This window comes from Rattus rattus, chromosome 2 (genome assembly GCF_011064425.1).
Source record: "Rattus rattus isolate New Zealand chromosome 2, Rrattus_CSIRO_v1, whole genome shotgun sequence".
In the NCBI taxonomy this organism is placed as follows: domain Eukaryota; kingdom Metazoa; phylum Chordata; class Mammalia; order Rodentia; family Muridae; genus Rattus; species Rattus rattus.
In genome coordinates this window covers 192,758,790-192,776,780 of record NC_046155.1, presented here as the reverse complement: position 1 = coordinate 192,776,780, position 17,991 = coordinate 192,758,790, and the positions used below count along the sequence as shown (strand labels likewise).

Here is a 17,991-nt window from a genome sequence, read left to right as displayed (position 1 = left end):
GTCTTTCGCATCATAGACCCATACCCAATGTCCTGTGTAGTTCCTTATGGCCAATCCTGCACAGGGATTAGTATTGGGCCATTCAGAAATTATTTTACTGTCATGTTCAAGATATTTTGCAAATTATTTAAATCTGGCATTCAAGAACAAAACTCCATGCATCTACAGTCATCTGAAGATTGATCTGAGAAGCCACTGGCCCACAGAGATAAACAGAACAATATGCATATTTGGCAGTTATAAAATTTGGTGTGGGGGCTGGAGAGATGGCTCAGCAGTTAAGAACACTGGCTGCTCTTCCAGAGGACCCAGGTTTGGTTCTCAGCATAGTAATTCACGACCATCTGTAATTCCCATCTCACCAGACCCATTGTTTCTTCTGACCTCTGAGAACCCTGTATGCACAAGGTGCCCAGACATACATGCAGACAAGTAAATAAAATGGATGGACAACAACTTACCAATAAACAAAATAAAGGAAAATTAAAGGTGACATGCAGATGAGCAAGATGCTTACTGTGGTTCTTAAGATCATGTGGTTCATCTGTGTTCTTCCAACAAAATCATGTAGCAGGCACTGGAGGAGAAAGAGGTGGGCTGCCTGGAGATGTGAAAGGATTGGCCACAGTATTTCTTCCCACAAATGCAGTCAGGAACAGAAAAATGTTTTAAACGCAGATGCCCTCTTCCTGTATAACCTCCTTTTCCTGCCATGGAGGAGGTGAATTCGACAGTAGATAAATGTAGCCCCTGCAAGTCAGAAAGGCATCAGGAGGGTTGGCTCTTCCGGATCGTTTGCAGCAGAGGAAGAACCCCAGCTTGTAGTTCTCACTGTTCTGCATAGTGATCAAGCCAGGAGCCCCACTAAGGCCAGTGCTCATCAGAGCAGCTGCCCCTGAGAATCTAAAATTGAACTACCATACCCAGAACCTACACCCAGGACAGGACTGTAGTCAAAAGAAGTACAGAATTAAGACTTGAACAAGCCAGATGGTAGCATACATCTTTAATCCAGTACTCAGGAGTGAGAGGCAGAGGGTTCTCTGGGAGTTCAAGGCCAACCCCGCCTACATTGTTCTAGGACAGCCAGAGCCACATAGTGAGACCCAGTCTCAAGACAGTGTGGGGGTGCTGAGTGGGAGTCGGAAAACAGGACAACAGTCGGAATAGCCTTGTTTTTAAACCAGTGTTTAACCGCAGGGCATTTTCAAGCCAGTAGCAGTTGGTTGAATGACGTCAGCAGTGAGTGTTGAGTCAGTTTTGGCCTTTGGTCTGCCTTAGTCACTGACTGTGCTGCCATTGCTTTGAAACATGGTGCAGCTTAGCACAGTATTTTGGGGGCAAAGATGACAACTTCAGTCTCACTGACCTTAGTATAGACTCTCTTAGATTTCCTAAAAGCTAAAATAAAGGTGACTGAAATTAGAAATTATTGAGAAATTCCTACAAAGGTTTAAAGTCGGCTAAAGGTTGAGATACTTAAATCTCCCTGCCACGTCTAAGGGAAGTCACGTGTTAAAGCGTTGGCTTTCGAATGTCATCTTGTTGGAAAGGAAACTGGGAAACTTATATCCAGTGATCAGTGACTAATCAAAGCCTGCAGTGTATCTTGACTGGTAATTTGTCCTGATGCTGGACGCATTATTAGATGTGAAGAGAAGCCTCGGACTTTGGTCAGCCTCCCTCAAATGCAGTAACTAGTTCTTACTGTGTGATGTTTTGGTTCTCCCTCTCAATAACTGAGACTCAACAACGGGTTGAAAAGCAAGGGAATAAGGTTACAAGTGTATGGCTTGAGGGCCCGAGTGGTGGCCGAGCAGTTAGAGTGCTTGCTGGCAAGCCTGAAGATCTGCGTTTGATCCCCAAGACTCACATGGTGGAAGAACTCACTCCCAGATGTTGTCCTCTGACCTGTGTGCACACACACACACAACTAGTTGTAGAGAAAGAGACAAGACAAACCTTAGATTTACTGTGTGACAGCTGCTATCATGGACCACTGACATAACACAGATAGTAATCGTGCTTGCCTATGTGTGAGACTTGGGTGAGGCCAGTCTGTCTTCCAGAGACCCTTACAGCAGACTGGGGATGAACTCTAAGGGTGCTTTCTATTCATCTCTTCATGGAAACAGATGGGACGATGTACTCTTCAAATCCTGCCCATATTTATTCTACGCTAATTAGTTCACAGAACATAGTCACTCATATTGTTTCTCTTAGGAGTAAAAATATACTGGTAATCTCAAAATGGTGAAGCAGTAAAGACTTTTCTTTGTGTGACTCAGACCTGGCCAAGAAAGGATTCAGTGGACTGCAGGATCTCTGTTCCCAGGGGGTAGGAGATGGACTCACACCCACTACAGTGCAACTGTACTTGGCTGGACTGGGCTCAGCTCAGCAGCGTGCGGAGTAATAGTAGTGTCAATATGGGGAAACGGAAGTTAAGGAACACAGGGTTCCCACACACTACCTGTGCCCACAGGGAGCTCCCCCAGATGCCCTGCTCCAGGAGGGCTACGACTAATGACCCTATGCTGACACGCCATCACCTCTGATGGCCCTGGCTTCACATTCGGCTCTACATTCTAAGGTCTAATGACGCGCCATCTACGCTGTGGTGTCAGAGTTGCTTCTCTCCCCTACGACCTTGAACCTTGCCCCTTGTCGAATGTCAGAGTTGCGGCCATATTGGCTTTTCTTTAACCCTGTCACAGGGATGTAAGGGCCCTCCCTTCACTAAAATATTTTTAGTTGTGGATTGTTTTACTCCAGATGTATCCATAAATTTTCACTAACATTCTAGAAGTCCATGTGCATTTATGATAAAATACCAGACTTTGTTCAGTGCCATTCTGTCATACTAATTTACATGAAATCAAGCTGAGCCTAGCATTGGACCTCATCAACACTTGAGTTCCTGCAGCCTGACCACATCTGCTCATTATGTTGATAACTAATCTCAAGGGCGGCTTAGCTGAGAATGCAATTTCCTCCTTCCTTATTGCTAATGTGAGGTAGGAGGGTTACTTGCCTGTGAGGGGTCTGTTTGCATTGTAAAGCAGGCATTCATTCCTTACCCTTGTCCACCTTCCCTGAGTCAACAGGCAGACCTGTCACTAAAGATACACAGGGCCTCCGCTGATTGCCACGCCTGCCCATCGCCCTTGCAGTGAATAGCTTGCTTCTGGGTGAGGTCTTATTTTCCTCCTGCAGCCACTGTGTCTGCTGGAGGGATGTGCGTTAGTGCACAGCCTCTGGTGCACATTTGTTTCCCACTGCATCTTTGTTCAGGATGATGCTGCTCTACAGTCGCCTTGCTGCCAGTGCTGTGCTTGCTCTGTCTTTCACCTTGGTCTTGTGCGTGATCAGCCTCGTCTACGCCTTTGTGATAAATGGAGAGTGGCCTTTCCATCACACAAGCAGCAGAAATGCTGACTGTCTTGTCAGAAAAACAGCAACACTAATTTAGTAACACACTGGACAGCTCTTCTTAGATCGCAGTTTTAAAGCAGGGCTGTATTCACGTTCACCTCGATGACAGATACCTGGGCAACAGAGTTAAAGGAGAAAAGATGTGTTCGGCCCATGGTTTCAGTCGATGGTCACTGGTCCCATGGTGTGAGACAGGGCATCACGGGAGAATGGGGGGATGGGCGAAACTGCTCACTGCATGGTAGGGAGGTAGCAGAGAGAGGCAGGAAAAGACGAAATGCAAGAAAGAACCATTATGCTAAGAGCGCCAAGGTGAATCTACCAACTTTATGAACGTCCATTAGGCAAATGCACAAGATGGAAATGGTGTTTCCTGGGTTTGGGTCAGAGGAGGGGAACTGCCTGCTGCTGAGAGAGCATCTTTGGGGATGATACAATAGTCTGAAATTGGACAGTGATCATAGCTGGCAACTCTGAATATACCAAAATCAGTAAGTTATATTCTTCGAAGGTATAAATTTGGAGCTGAGAACATAGCGTACTAACACAGTACTTGGCTAGCATGCACAAGGTTTCAGGTTTGATCCATAGCACACATGCATGCAGGGACAGGGACACACACACACACACACACACACACACACACACACACACACACACACCCAGAATTTCATGTTAATAATGCTATTACTTAAACACAAAAACAGGTCATCAGCATGAGTTCCTATCCTCCCATGCAGAAGTCCCTCGGAAGGGAGCATGAGGGAAAGATGTACTTTACGGAGCCAGAGAATCTGAGAGTCTTGATACTAAGTGGTTAGTGTACCTGATCGCTTCAGATAGGTTTGTTCATAACCTGATCCTTACCTTATCTGGAGCATATTATTGAATAGCTAATTAAAATACCCTAGAAAGAATATTTAAAACAACTATTCTCAGCAATATGAAAAAAAAACAGAAGCATACAAGACTGGTCTGCACGTGCGAGCAGGCATGCGGGAGCCACTGAAGTGTCAAATGTGTGACTGACATATTGATAGTTAAACATCACAGCACACAGTACCCAGGTCAAGCACAGCTTCTGTAAGTTCTAGCTTGCTCTCCCCAGATTTCACTCTCAGGGTGTGCTAGGTTGCCTGTCAGGACTCGTGGGTAAGCTGGGACAGTCTCAGGTGGTCAGGCCCTCTAGCCACAGCAGCTCTGCTCCCTACCCTATGGCAAAGGAGTTTCTTTTAAACCATAGAAACTCAGTTTAACCCTTCCTCTGTGACCTCCAGGTCTACTCGGGCATTTCCCAGTGCTCGTGTGAAGAGCTGCACTCTGCTGTGTGCACCACATGTGCACTGAGTGCACAGAACTGCGTAGAGCTTAACAAGAGATGGAGAACACCACGTTTCCTGCACTGTATTCACACAAAAACATGGAAGAATGTAGCTGTCAGTTTTCAAGGTCTCTGGCTAAAGTTTCACAGATGAACTGTAGAGTACGTTGGTACAAAAACGCATCCTTTGTCTTCGGCTTGCAAATGTTCAAGTGGTTGACGTCCACAGGAATTAGATCCCCAATGCCTAAATCTGAAGAAAGCAGAAGTGTCAATAAAGCAAAGGGAAGCCATGCTTGCCTGAGCAGAACTCTCACTCCCTGTGTGAAAATGGATGTCCAGTAAGTAAGTCTCAGTTTGTTCTTTCCCTAAAATCTCTGTGTGTTCTAAGCAGAGCCTGAGCACTGACACTGTTTGAGAACCATTCCAGACCCAAATACCAGATGTATGGAAGGGGATATGTGGAGGGGGTGTGTGTGGAGGGGTATGTGAAGAGGTAGGTGTGGAGGGGGAGGTGTGGGGGGGTGTGGAGGGGGTGTGTGAAGAGGGTAGGTGTGGAGGGGTGTGTGGAGGGGGGTGTGGAGGGGGGGGGGTGTGGGGGGGTGTGGAGGGAGGTGTGGAGGGGGGTGTGGAGGGGGGTGTGGAGGGGGGGTGTGTGGAGGGGTGTGGAGGGGGGTGTGGAGGGTAGGTGTGGGAGGGGGTGGGAGGGGTGTGTGGGGGGGGTGGGTGTGGAGGGGGGTGGGGAGGGTGGAGGGGTGGGTGTGGGGGGTGTGGAGGGTGTGTGGAGGGGGGTGTGGAGGGGGTGTGGAGGGGGGTGTGGAGGGGGGGTGGGAGGGTGTGGGGGGTGTGGGGGTGTGTGGAGGGGGGTGTGGAGGGGGTGTGTGGGGGGGTGTGGGGGGTGTGGAGGGGTGTGGAGGGGGTGTGTGGAGGGGGGTGTGTGGAGGGGGGTGTGGTGAAGAGGGTAGGTGTGGAGGGGAGTGGGTGGAGGGGGGTGTGTGGAGAGGGTAGGTGGGGAGGGGAGAGGGGGGAGGGGGGGGGGCGGGGGGGGGGGGGGGGGGGGGGGGGGGGGGGGGGGGGGGGGGGGGGGGGGGGGGGGGGGGGGAGGGGGGGGGGGGGGGGGGGGGTGGGTGGGGGGGGGGGGGGGGGGGGGGGGGGGGGGGGGGGGGGGGGGGGGGGGGGGGGGGGGGGGGGGGGGGGGGGGGGGGGGGGGGGGGGTGGGTGGGGGTGGGGGGGGGGGGGGGGGGTGGGGGGGGGGGGGGTGGGGGGGGTGGAGGGTGGGTGGGAGGGGGTGTGTGGAGGGGAGGGGGGGTGTGGAGGGGTGGGGGGGTGTGGGGGGGGTGTGTGAAGGGGTAGGTGTGGAGGGGGGTGTGGAGGGGAGTGTGGGGGGGGGGGTGGGAGGGTGTGGGGGTGGGAGGGGGGTGGAGGGGGGGTGGGGTGTGTGGAGGGGGGGGGGAGGGGTGTGGAGGGGGTGTGGGAGGGAGGTGGAGGGGGTGTGTGTGGAGGGTGGGTGTGGAGGGTGGGTGTGGAGGGGTGTGTGGAGGGGGGTGTGTGAAGAGGGTAGGTGAGGAGGCAGGACTCAGTACTTTAGTACTCAGCTGCTTGAGCAATGACAAAGGTTATGTGATCTCAGTCTGACAAGTCTACCTGGATGCAGGTAAGAAGAGATGCCAGCGAGCCCAGCACTGAGTGGCGGGATGAGGGTAATTGGTAAAGAGGGCAGTCGGGATTGCTATGGCAACGCTGCAACGCTGCTGGTCGGGAGACTGGCTCTGCTGTTGCTTTAGGTTTCTAAGGGTTTTAAGGTATCTGGCAGTCATTCTTGGCACTCTTCAAGTGACTGCTTTGCAACGCCTCAGCCTGGGGCCTGGGAGTCTGCTAGACAGCTTCTTTAGGATGTGGGGAACTTGCATCTGTGTGGTGTATGAGAAATAAGACAAAGCTCATTATCCACCTCAGGATCATCACTAAGGCAAACATGCTGTCCCTGGCCACTAACCCTTGCCATTGGCTCTGAGCTACCAGGACGGGACCTAAGCCAGCCTCAGGAAGGAGTTCCAGGAGATGATAATCAAGTCGAGGATATGGTTAGTCAGGGAGGCAGTTCAGTTAGTGAGACATATGGGAGGCTACCAGACAGCGTCATCTAAGGAGAGCTTGGATGTAGGCTCTACACTCTAGCACCAGGAGGAGCTAGTTAAAAACTATTTAACACTAGGTTTTTTTCTTAAATATTTCCTGCTTGAATATTGCCCATCCATTTTCCATTTACCAAGTCTTCCAAACATACATCCTACATTTTTATCAGTGGGGTTAAGATGTCTATGTAGCTATCAATTTGTTGAATACATGCCCCTTATTCTGGCTTAGGTGTTCTCCTCAATGCAGGTGCTACTGTTGGTGCCTTAGAGCTAGAGAAGCAGCCACTGTCACCTAACAGAGATGAGGGGCTGATGCCAGGGCTGTGTGCTTGCAGAGGATTTGAATCTAATAATAAACTTAGATTCTGGATTTTTATAAACCTTCTCCTATATATCCCTAAGACACTGGCTATAAAAACTGACATCTGTTAAATGCTAGGTCCCACCCACTAGGTATCCAGTGGCCACCATCTCTCAAGAGTAAGTACCTGCTGACTCCACGGGCACTATTTGCAGTTTAATCATGCTGCCGATAAATGTTGGTTGTGTTTCTACAAAGTTCAGCACCTGCAAGTCTTTGTCTTTCACAAACTCCAGAAATTCATCCTGTAGCATCTTCAGTGCAGGAGAGTCTGTAAAATCCGAGAATGAGACAGTTCTATTCACTCCTTTGGGATAAAAGGTGTTCGTATCTAACTCAGAGAGGAAATTAAGATTCTGATTCACGATGGGCTCAGGTAGGAGAGCTGGCTAGACAGGTTAGCCTTTGCCTCACAAACCTGAGGTGATGGCTATTCTTGGATGTCAACTTGACTACATCTGGAATTAACTAAAATCCCAAACCACTGGGCACTCCTGTGGGGGATTTTTAGTTAACTAGATCATTTAAGGTAGGAAGACATACCTTATATCCAGACCACTTGAGGACCCACCTTTAATTTGGGCCATACCACCTAGTGGTGTCCTAAAGGTCAAGGAGGAACAAAGCATTTGCTCTTTGCCTGTTTGCCCTCCCTCCTGCTCCACTGGCATTAAAGCCTTGGGGGTGTGGGTGGGGGAAGGCTATTCTGACATACTGAAGACCATCTGGGACATCTGGCCTCCCTGACTGAACAATAGTGCATTCTTGAACTTTCCATTAGGAGACAGCCATTGTTGAACTAGATGGACCACAGCGTGTAAGCCTTTCTAATAAATCCCATACATAAGTTCTATCAGTTCTGCTCTCTAGAGAAAGAACCCTACTAACACATATAAGGACCTGCTTGGATCCCTAAAACCTGTGTGGAAAGCCAGCTGTGGCTCCACGACTGTAATCTTAGCTGGGGGCACCGGGGAGAACAGAAGGAAACTGACATCAGAAGTCAGTTCATACTATCTCTGGGGAATACAGGAAACACACAGAGCACTCTAGTATCTTCAGAATGAGTTGAGAAGACAACAGACCACAAAGCAAAAAGATATGAACAAACAACCACCACTTCAGCCAAGATGGCTGACAAGAGGTAGTCTGTGAGCAACTTGGCAACAAGGAAGCACCTGAGACCTGGAAAGGGGTCATCTGAGCCCCTCAGCTCTACATATCTGGTAACCATCACTCTTGTTAACATCCTAAGTTATCCTATGGGATGTAGGAAGATCTCTTAGGTTCTACACCCTAAGTCTATGCTTAGCAGCCCCCAGCATTACCTGTGCTCAGTCCTCAGGACCTTCTTAAAGCAGAGGGATGAATACTATGCTCAGTGCACAGTATCCACAGAGGGATGCACTTCCCACTAAGGGAAGCTTAACACCATGAAGGAAAAGATTCAACTCTCCGAAATAGAGTTGAAAGATATCTATAAAATGGCTACAAAGGAGTTAGATAGTGAGCTTAAGGAAACTAGTGAAATGTAAGAGAATCAAAAGAGGAGAGGCAGAATGTGGGCTTGATGACAGGCTTCATTTTGAACTCAGTCAAACAAGGAAAGGAGGGAAGGAAGAAAAAGGGAATAAAACTATTAATACTATGGAAACACTAGAAACTGAAGAAATGTGAAAGTCAATTAAAAACTCGATCCATAAATAACAGCCAAACTCCAACCATGCAGAGATATGGACGTCCACGTGCAAACGCTCAGGACCCCAGAGACACTCAATGACTAGACTGCACCAAAGCAAAATTTAAAAGCCTGTCAAACAGCAAGAAAAGGAAGGAGTAACTTGTGCAAGATATTAAAGGAGAAACTGCCACCAAGGATAGCATATCCAGGAAAAACTACCTTCAAAAATGACTCACCACCTGCAGACTATGGCAGAAAGATAGGATGGCCATCATCAAAGGTCACAAAGGAACGCACACACATGCTCACCAGAAGAAACAAAGACTCCCAAAGCCACCAAACCATACAAACGTGAGGCGGAAAGGAACACAGTTAACAAAATGGCATTTATACCACACATTTACTAACCCTACAGATGAATGAATTATATTCTCCACCCAAAAGAATATAAGAAGGGACTCATGCGGGTCGGCTGTGCTCTTATCAGACAAATCATATTCTAAGTGAGAAACAGTAAAGAGGCACGGCTGCACACAGAGTCAGTTCAACAGGAACAAGTGACCTCAGATATGCATGCATCTAAACAGAACCACCCAATCATGTGAGACACAGATTAGATCTCAATGCAGAGACAGAGTAACTCAGTAATAGTTGGAGACATCCAGACCCTACTTTCCACTATGCTAAGACCATCCAGAGAGAACAACCTGAAACACTCGATACACAGTGACAGAGCCTAACACAGATTCTTAAACCTCATGCTCTGTCCAAAGCAGCAGAGAAACACATTCTTCCACGCACAAAGAGGTAAGCATATGCTGGGCTATGAAACAAAACATGGTGCTTTATAACTAACAGGCTGGCTCAGAAGTTTTTATGTATACTGTGAGAGTTGATAATTTCCCAAATTCATGGACAAAGGCAGTTTACTACTTTAGGAGAAAAACCATAATTTGCTTAGGTTTAAGTAGCTGAGATAACTTAATGGTCACAGCTGTTCTAGAGAGGATAACTACCTAGGGGCAAAGAGAGACGAAGAAAAGAGAAGCGAACCCAAATTTTTCCATGGATAATCTAAACAAAACTATCTGCAAGTTTAAAGATACGATAGTCCGGGGTTGGGGATTTAGCTCAGTGGTAGAGCGCTTGCCTAGAAAGTGCAAAGGCCCTGGGTTCGGTCCCCAGCTCTGAAAAAAAGAAAAAAAAAAAAGATAGTCCGGGGTTGGGGATTTAGCTCAGTGGTAGAGCGCTTGCCTAGCAAGCGAAAGGCCCTGGGTTTAGTTCCCAGCTCTGACAAAAAGAAAAAAAAAAAAAAAAAAAAGATACAATAGTCCATTTAAGGAAGAAATGGGTTTTTTTTCCTTCCTTCCTGTATTTAATGTTCTACAACTTCAATTCCCTTCACAACAGAAAGTATTACCCTTGCTGAGTTCTTTGACTTCCAGAGAGGGGAAGAGAAGATATCGAATATTAATGGAGTATTCAGCCAACTGTGATCCGTGGTGAGGGACACTGTAGAAAATTATCCCTCTGGTATTGTTTATAAGAGCGCTCAGTTCTGGCTTCTGAGAGGCTTCCAACAGCATCTTCTTGACAAGAAGACCTAGCCACAAAGGAGAGAGAGGAGAGTGAGTTGTTCCCTTCCTCTTTACTCCTCCTTAAACGTAAGTGCCTTCCAATGTAAGAAACCTGACTTTAAAATAGGACATGAATGCCTCGCTCTGCACCTACCAGCAGTTAAGAGACCTCAGCCTGCACGCCTTTCTCTCGTAGATCTCACTGCCTCTGTGAAGTAGGTGTTAGTCACTGCCACCCACACCCAGAGTCACGGGTCCCACCGAGGAAGGTCAGCTGCTATGACCAAGAGCACCTAACCATGTTCCCCAGTCAGGTAATACAAAGACCCAGGGATGGCAACAGTGGGTTTTTGAGAAACAGAAGGGCTATATCCACCTTTCTCAGCAAAGGACCTTGGCTGAGCCTCAGTCTAAGTCCCGTTAATCAAACACCCTAGCCTGGGGCAAAGGCTTCAAGCTCGGCTTGCAGAGAGAGCTGAGAGCTAGTTTGGGGGGGTGGGGGCACAGGGCATAGGGGGACAGGAGAAGTAAGCTATGCAGCTGGAGCCAGGCTCCACAGAAAACCTGTGATCAGGCCTCAGCAGCACAGCAGCGACTGAAGTAGCCATTTGAGGAGGCGTGGATGGGAAGGCAGGGAAGCCCGAGGCCTGTGGCAATGCTGGCTTCTCGGAGCCTAGTGATAAGCATCCCACAATGTAATCTGACTCATATGACCGCATGAAACCACCAGGTCATCAATCTAAGCCCCCGACCCAGCCTGGTATTACTGTCCCCCACCTTCTAATAACACAGACAGATGTTAACTTGGTGTGGGGAGACTAAGATAGACAGACAGGCAGACAGAACTTTAGTGATGGTTGTCTATGAAGACAGCCCATACTTACCTCCCATGCTGTGTGAGACCCATATCACTGGTCTCTTCCCAACGCCAGCAGCTCTCAGCTTACCGAGAAGTTCGTTGCTTCTGAATGCAATGGACTTTCTGAACAACAAAAACACCAAGTGTGATGGGAGGCATCCATCCTCCACGTCTCATGGCCTAACTTAAGAACATTTATTGTTCAATGCTATAGGTGCCCACTCGGGAGTGTAGGCTATGCCGATCTTACTCTCTTGCTCACATTAACGTAGCTGGGACTACCTAAGCCCTCAACAGCCACTCATACCAAACAGCCTTATTGGAATAGTTTGTACAGGTCAAACATGGGTCCTATCCCAGCTGTCCGAGGCAGTTAAGTATGGGGTCCCATTTTGTCCACAGCCTGACAATAAGCCTGCCCCAGACTTGATTATCTGAGTTTACTCCTACAGACATTAAGTTTCCATTACTTGGGTTTGTGTAGAAATACTAGATGATCAGAGTTCAAAATAAGGGATTTCAGACCAAAAGGGAAGTTTTCTCCATAGCTTAGCAGTCTGTAGTCTCACACTGTTCATCTGCACTACCTTTTTTGAAAGCAAAGATTCCCAGTGCTCCTCTGGGAGACGAGGGGTAGGCTGGGTGCCAACGTGCCCTCTTTTGGCCCCTGTACCCATGTGGTGCCTGCCCATCAAGCACCATTTTATGCCACTGAGCAGATGAGCTCTCTGTGAGCAAGGCTGCCGAGCACTCGCTGACCTGCACAGCGAGCCACCGGTGGGACAAGGCTACTACTAGGTCCTAGAAACCAGGAGGTAACTACCCCTTAGGACATAAAAGGGACACCAGTCAAAGCTGCTTGGCATCTTTTCCCTGAGCTTCCCCAGCCAGTAGGACTGTGAACACACAAGCACACTTCCTCCCTGCGGAAGTGGAGGCTTTGCTAGAGATCTGCGGTGTGTTATGATTCTAGGCTTGCATGAGCTGTGTCAGGAGCTCAACACATATTCTAATGTTTGTTACTTTCTACTACTTATTGTGTACTAAAGCCTTCCAGAGGACGACGACAGCGGCAAATTGGAGCATCCCCTAACCTGCACAAGACCTGGGGTCCATCCCCAGGTCTTAGAAAATAAACCCTGTCTGTGATATAAACAAGAAAGTCCTCCCATGGCAGAGGATGCATTTGAGGGCCGCTCCTCCCTTCCTCCCAGCCTCCCTCCCGTCTGTTACCTCTCCATAGGGCACCTTGCCCTCCAGTCACTGAGGCTCGTGTCGTACTCCACAGATATGATACGAAGAGCGGGGCAGTCCTTGGCCAGCCATGTCTAAGTAAAAGAGAAAGCCGTGAGCGAGCAGAAGCATGCTTTCCCCGTCCAGCTCCCTCCTACTAACTGCTCTCTGTAGCCAGAGGCCTCCCGTACAGACACCACAGAGACACTGGAAAAGCGGTGGGGAGTGAAGACACTGTGGGAGAGAACAGACTACTTTCTGCTGGGTAACTGAGACAGGAGAGTTGGAAATGAATGGAAACTCAGTTTGTCTCTGGGAACCGGGCGCTGATGTCCCTAGGATTTAGCATCATGGGAGAGAAGAGAGAGCTGAAGTAAGAGGAGCGAAGCCCTGGAAACTGTTGACATGGAAGCACTGTCCTGCATGAACTGGAATAGATCTCAGCCCATGAACTCATCCCACAGTTGAGCCAAAGACATGCAAAGGGAGCGCCATCGCTCAGGCGCTTCTACTTTATAATTATTAAGGAGAGCGCCATCGCTCAGGCGCTTCTATTTTATAATTAAGGCCATAAATTGGCTATTACAGCCAGTAAATTCTGGCTGTATTATTAAATTATGTATCAACAGTGAGTGAATACCCTACTGTTTCACCGTGGAGTATTATTCTAGAGCCACAGAATATACACACGAGGGACCACAAGCCCCGCTGATGATGTAAAATCCCAGAATGTCTCCAGGAGGAAGAAGCAGCAGTGAGAGAAGCCCCACTGGCTCGGGACAGGGACGCAGCCATGACGGTGAAGTGGCAGTGAGTGCCAGTGTGCGGGCTGTGGCACAGCTGCCTCTCCTTACCTTGGGCCAGCATGTAGTGTACCTGTCTTCATCCACCAAAGCATTTTCAGTCAGAGCCCGCTGGCTGTCATGCTGGCGCCAGGTTTTAAACGCTGCTCCCATAAGGCCATGAATAAAAAGGACATCGGCTTTAATGGGCTGACTAAGAGGAAACAGAGTTTTAAAAAGAAGCAGAATAAACGCATTACTACTGCGGCAAGCTACACAGCATTCTCACGGGAAGGCGTCAGCAGGCTGACAAGACTAAGGAGACTTAATTAGGGCAAACTTTATTAACGCAGGGTGCTGAGGGATCCAGGAACTCTGGCAGAGACAGCAGACAGCGCACTCACTGCTCCTTCAGTGAAGAGACACGGTTATGCAGACCAACCTCGGCGACCGTAACAAACACCATGATTCAGCATGTGAGTGTCGCCACCTCACCGTTATCCTTCAAATAAGTCTATTCCACATACCACATACCACAGTCCACATACCAGCTGAGGTATTTAAGACGTCAGACAAGAACACGCTATTATAACGGCAAAGTCACCAGATATGAGAAATGTCAGGGGACATCCACAGGACATGCAGTGGCCTCGTGGGAAGACCCAAGACACACACCTCATTCCAGAGTAGGAAGGAAACTTACTGGCTCAGCCGGAAAGACACACACAGGTGGGTCACCCGGCACCTTAACCTCCGTCACATTGTTTTGTAACAGCCAGGACACACCTGAGTGGTGAGGGGAGACAAAGGGGGCTGCTCCCAGAAGCAGCGCAAACTCAGACCCCACCAGCTGGCATAGAGGATCACAATGTTCAGGGAAGAGAGAAGAAAAGACAGTAAAGTGGAAAAGGAAATTCAAGGAAAGGGAAAATGTTTACAGAAAAACTATCATTTTTAGTCCAGCTGGCTTAATATTTAGTAAATGACATTAATTCAAGCGGTAAGAAATGGAAACCATTTGACATTGCCAATTTTGTATGTGTTCATGTATGTGCACTAAAAGTCCTAGGCAGAAGCAAAAATCATAAGTGGAATTTAAACTCGCTAAACTACAGATAAAATTGCCAATTAATTATTATTAATAAGCTAATGAATGTTTAGAAAAATAACATTTTTAAAACATGAAAAATAAACAAGAAAAGTTTAGACACTGTATCAAAATCACAGATGAAATCTAAAAAAGGTCACCTTTGTCAGCCCTCCTCCGACCCTGCCTCCTCCTCCTACCCCTCCCTCTCCAGTGACCCCACGTGGAACACAGGATTAGACAAAAGGGGTGGATTAGTCCCTGCCTTACTCCCTAGATAAGCCCTGGACTGACTGGGGCTTTCAGAATTACTGATCACCCACTGACCAAGCAGGGTATTCTGACTTTGATTTCCCCTGGGCCGAAAGCTTTCACAGTGGGCAAAGACTGTGTGTTCAGCTCAAGCTGTGTATGAAGCTTCGCTGTTGGCCACAATGTCTCCCCTGGCTCCTTTCACATCTCAGAGGCACAGCATTCCTAACTCATTTGTGCTGGGTGCCCTCTGCTTTGCTGTTACTGTGCCCTGTGTCCCCCAGTCTGCGCTCATGATTGCTGACGGAAGGCTGCGCCATTCATTTGTGTCTGTTGGTTCCTGGTCTTTCAGACTCGCTAAGGAGGTTGCTGTCTCTTGTTCTCTGTAACTATGGGTTTTTAGGAATCTGGACTGTTTTTCCTACTAAGCCCAGAGAGGCTGCTATCAAGATCATCCGCTCTAAAGCACAGATGTATAAGAATTAATTATGAAACTGAAATGAAACAAAAAAGTACAAAAGATACACTTTAAACCTAGGTAATATGAAATTTATTTAAGACAATAGCAGGAATAAAAGATTTTAGAATTTAACCAAACAAGATGATTCTAATTTAATTCATTTTGTTAAAAATGTTGATTCTTACCTCTTTTTAAACTGGCCAGTTTGCTTTGCTTTACATGTTTAAACATAAAGGTTCATCTTGGTTTATCAATGTACATATTTCTGTGTGCTACTGAATACGGTATTGGTATGTACACATGATAAAGCCCCCCCAAAAGCATTCAGTTCAAATGAGCTCATAACTGATCACATAAAATCTGTCCTTTTAGCTCACATGCAGTGGGAATTTGGGGATAAAAGCTGGAGCTCCAGCCACAGCAGTGGCACACCAGGCTCCGATGCCCCAGTGTGCCTGTTAGAGACAAGTAATGTGACAGAAAGTTCCATGGATACAGCATTGGGAAGGGCTAACTCTGAGGAGTGTAGAGAGGATGAGGTCACTGGGGTGGGCTCTCCATGGCCCAGAGTAAAGAGAAAAGGTGGATCTGAACAGAAAGCTGATGGGTTTCAGCAAAAGTACCCCTGTATCAGGATTTAAACTGCTCACTAATTAACTATTTATAGGTCAAGAAAACATACTTCTTGTTGTTTTGGTTTTCCAGACAGGATTTCTCTGTGTAGCCCTGGATACCCTGGAACTCACTCTGTAGATCAGGCTAGCCTTGAACACCAAGATCCATCTGCCTTTGCCTCCCAAGCCAGGCTAAGAAAATATCTTTCTAGACTCAAAAGCTTTGAATTGAAATATAAAGCAGGGTTGGAGAAATGGCTCAGTGGTTAAGAGTGCCGACTACGGGGTTGGGGATTTAGCTCGGTGGTAGAGCGCTTGCCTAGCAAGCACAAGGCCCTGGGCTCCGTCCCCAGCCCCGGAAAAAAAAAAAAAGAAAAAGAAAAAAAAAAAAAAAGAGTGCCAACTGCTCTTCCAGAGGTCCTGAGTTCAATTCCCAGCAACCACATGGTGGCTCACAACCATCTGTAATGGGATCTGATGCCCTCTTCTGGTGTGTCTGATGATAGTGATGGTGTACTCATATACATAAAATAAATAAATAACTCTTTAAAAGAAAAGAAATATAAAGCAGAAAGGAACTGTCAGGTATGCGAAAGAAGTATAAACCATTACAGCCCGTGCTTGTGTGAAATTCTTTGCCCTGAGAATCAGCGTGGCAAAATAAGGTTCTGACTAACCGTGCAGCAGATAAAGGTTAAATAGCCCGCGCATGTGTGCAAAGGAATGAAGTCCCCACTTACAAAAGCAGAAAGGTGGCAGAGGGAGCACCGCTGCTGGTCCATTCCTTAGCCAGTGGACCTTTCAAAGCCTCAGGGTCTGACTGGTTGGTTTGTTGTGCTAACCAGCACTCCCACTGTACACCACCAGGGGGCTATCCTTGCTCTCCTCTCTCTTTTGCAGACTTTTAAAAACAAACGAGGATTTTTTGTTTTTGTTTTACAGAAATGTTTTTAAGATGTGAAGAAAAAATGACTTGATTTCCTTCAGATGCCTCCAAATAGACCCCAACGTTTACATCAGCCAAAAGCTAAAATGTCACCAGGTGATGGTGACACCTACTTCAGGAATTTCCCAGTTTTGCTGTCTCCCATCTTGCTCCCACCAGAATATCCGGTAAATGTATTTACTTGTGACTTTCTTCTTGTTTTGTGACTCTTAAGAGGCTGGCTTTGGAACATGTCATCCCAGGCTGCCTGAAGCCTGCCCAAGACATGGTCAATCACTCGGCTCGGGATAAATAAACTCTAACTCCTGCTGGAGAGAGAGCCGGGACTGCATTGGTCATTATAAGATTTTACTTGCCATTAGACTGAACCAATAAATCCATTTTTCTTTTTGCAGAGGCCTTTTTAAAAGGAATCTTCTGCAAGGGGCCCCTGATCCTAATGAGAGCTAGACAGCGAGCATCAGTGGCCTTGGGACTGGATTTGTCAGGTTCTCCCGTGATGTGGTGATTTCTCACCCTGCCTCCCCAGCACAAGGCACTGGGCCTCCTGCCAGGACCCTGCTTCCTTCTCATCTTGCCTCACTCCCACCTGAAGAATGGAATAGAGCTCCCCGAGAAATGAGTTTCTGGGGCAGGCACCCCAAGCTGATGGTCAGGGGAGCAGGGCTCTGACAGCCCTTCATTCCCCCCAAACTTGGAAATGGGGTCAGAGGGAGGGGCCTGCCACTGTCTCCCCTCAGTCTCTTTATGCACCACTTCCTGCAGTCAGACTGAAGGAGCTGGGAGAGATGGAGGAGCCCACTGCTACTTCTAATTTCCTGCAAAAAAAAATTGTACCCAGGGGGCTGGAGAGATGGCTCAGTGGTTAAGAGCACCGACTGCTCTTCCAGAGGTCCTGAGTTCAATTCCCAGCAACCACATGGTGGCTCACAACCATCTGTAATGGAATCCGATGCCCTCTTCTGGTGTGTCAGAAAACAGCTACAGTGTACTCATATACAAAATAAATAAATAAATCTTTACAAGAATGTCTTTCCTTTAAAAAAAAAAAATTGTACCCATGTGTACCCAGGACTTAGGGAAGGGCTGTGAGAGGAAGGCCCATACAAAGCAGCCACCTAGTCATCAAGGCCCAGAGCTTTGTGAGGAACACAGGAGGGCCTGGAGGGCCCCAGGGACAGACCACCTGAGGGGCCTCCTTGCCCACATACCTCCTCCACCCCTGGCATTTCTGAAATCAATCTA

At 47.9% G+C, this 17,991-nt stretch overlaps 1 protein-coding gene and 1 long non-coding RNA gene across 2 annotated transcripts in view; one reads left to right on the top strand and one right to left on the bottom strand.

Moving 5' to 3' along the window:
* Positions 1-4,814: 4,814 nt before the first annotated feature.
* Positions 4,815-17,991, bottom strand: part of Serac1 (serine active site containing 1) — a 35,584-nt gene continuing 22,407 nt past the window's right edge. The window contains exons 12-17 of the mRNA XM_032894750.1: positions 13,460-13,601; positions 12,606-12,700; positions 11,398-11,495; positions 10,357-10,539; positions 7,383-7,526; positions 4,815-5,009 (exon numbers count right to left, since the gene is read on the bottom strand). Of these exons, the coding sequence (XP_032750641.1) occupies positions 4,873-5,009; positions 7,383-7,526; positions 10,357-10,539; positions 11,398-11,495; positions 12,606-12,700; positions 13,460-13,601 (799 nt within the window). The 3' untranslated portion in view covers positions 4,815-4,872. The remainder of the gene's footprint in view (positions 5,010-7,382; positions 7,527-10,356; positions 10,540-11,397; positions 11,496-12,605; positions 12,701-13,459; positions 13,602-17,991) is intronic.
* On the top strand, positions 7,529-17,633 carry LOC116892856. The gene is made up of 5 exons (XR_004386979.1): positions 7,529-8,481; positions 10,347-10,600; positions 10,710-10,827; positions 16,743-16,913; positions 17,142-17,633. It is a non-coding gene; the product is annotated as an uncharacterized LOC116892856 (long non-coding RNA).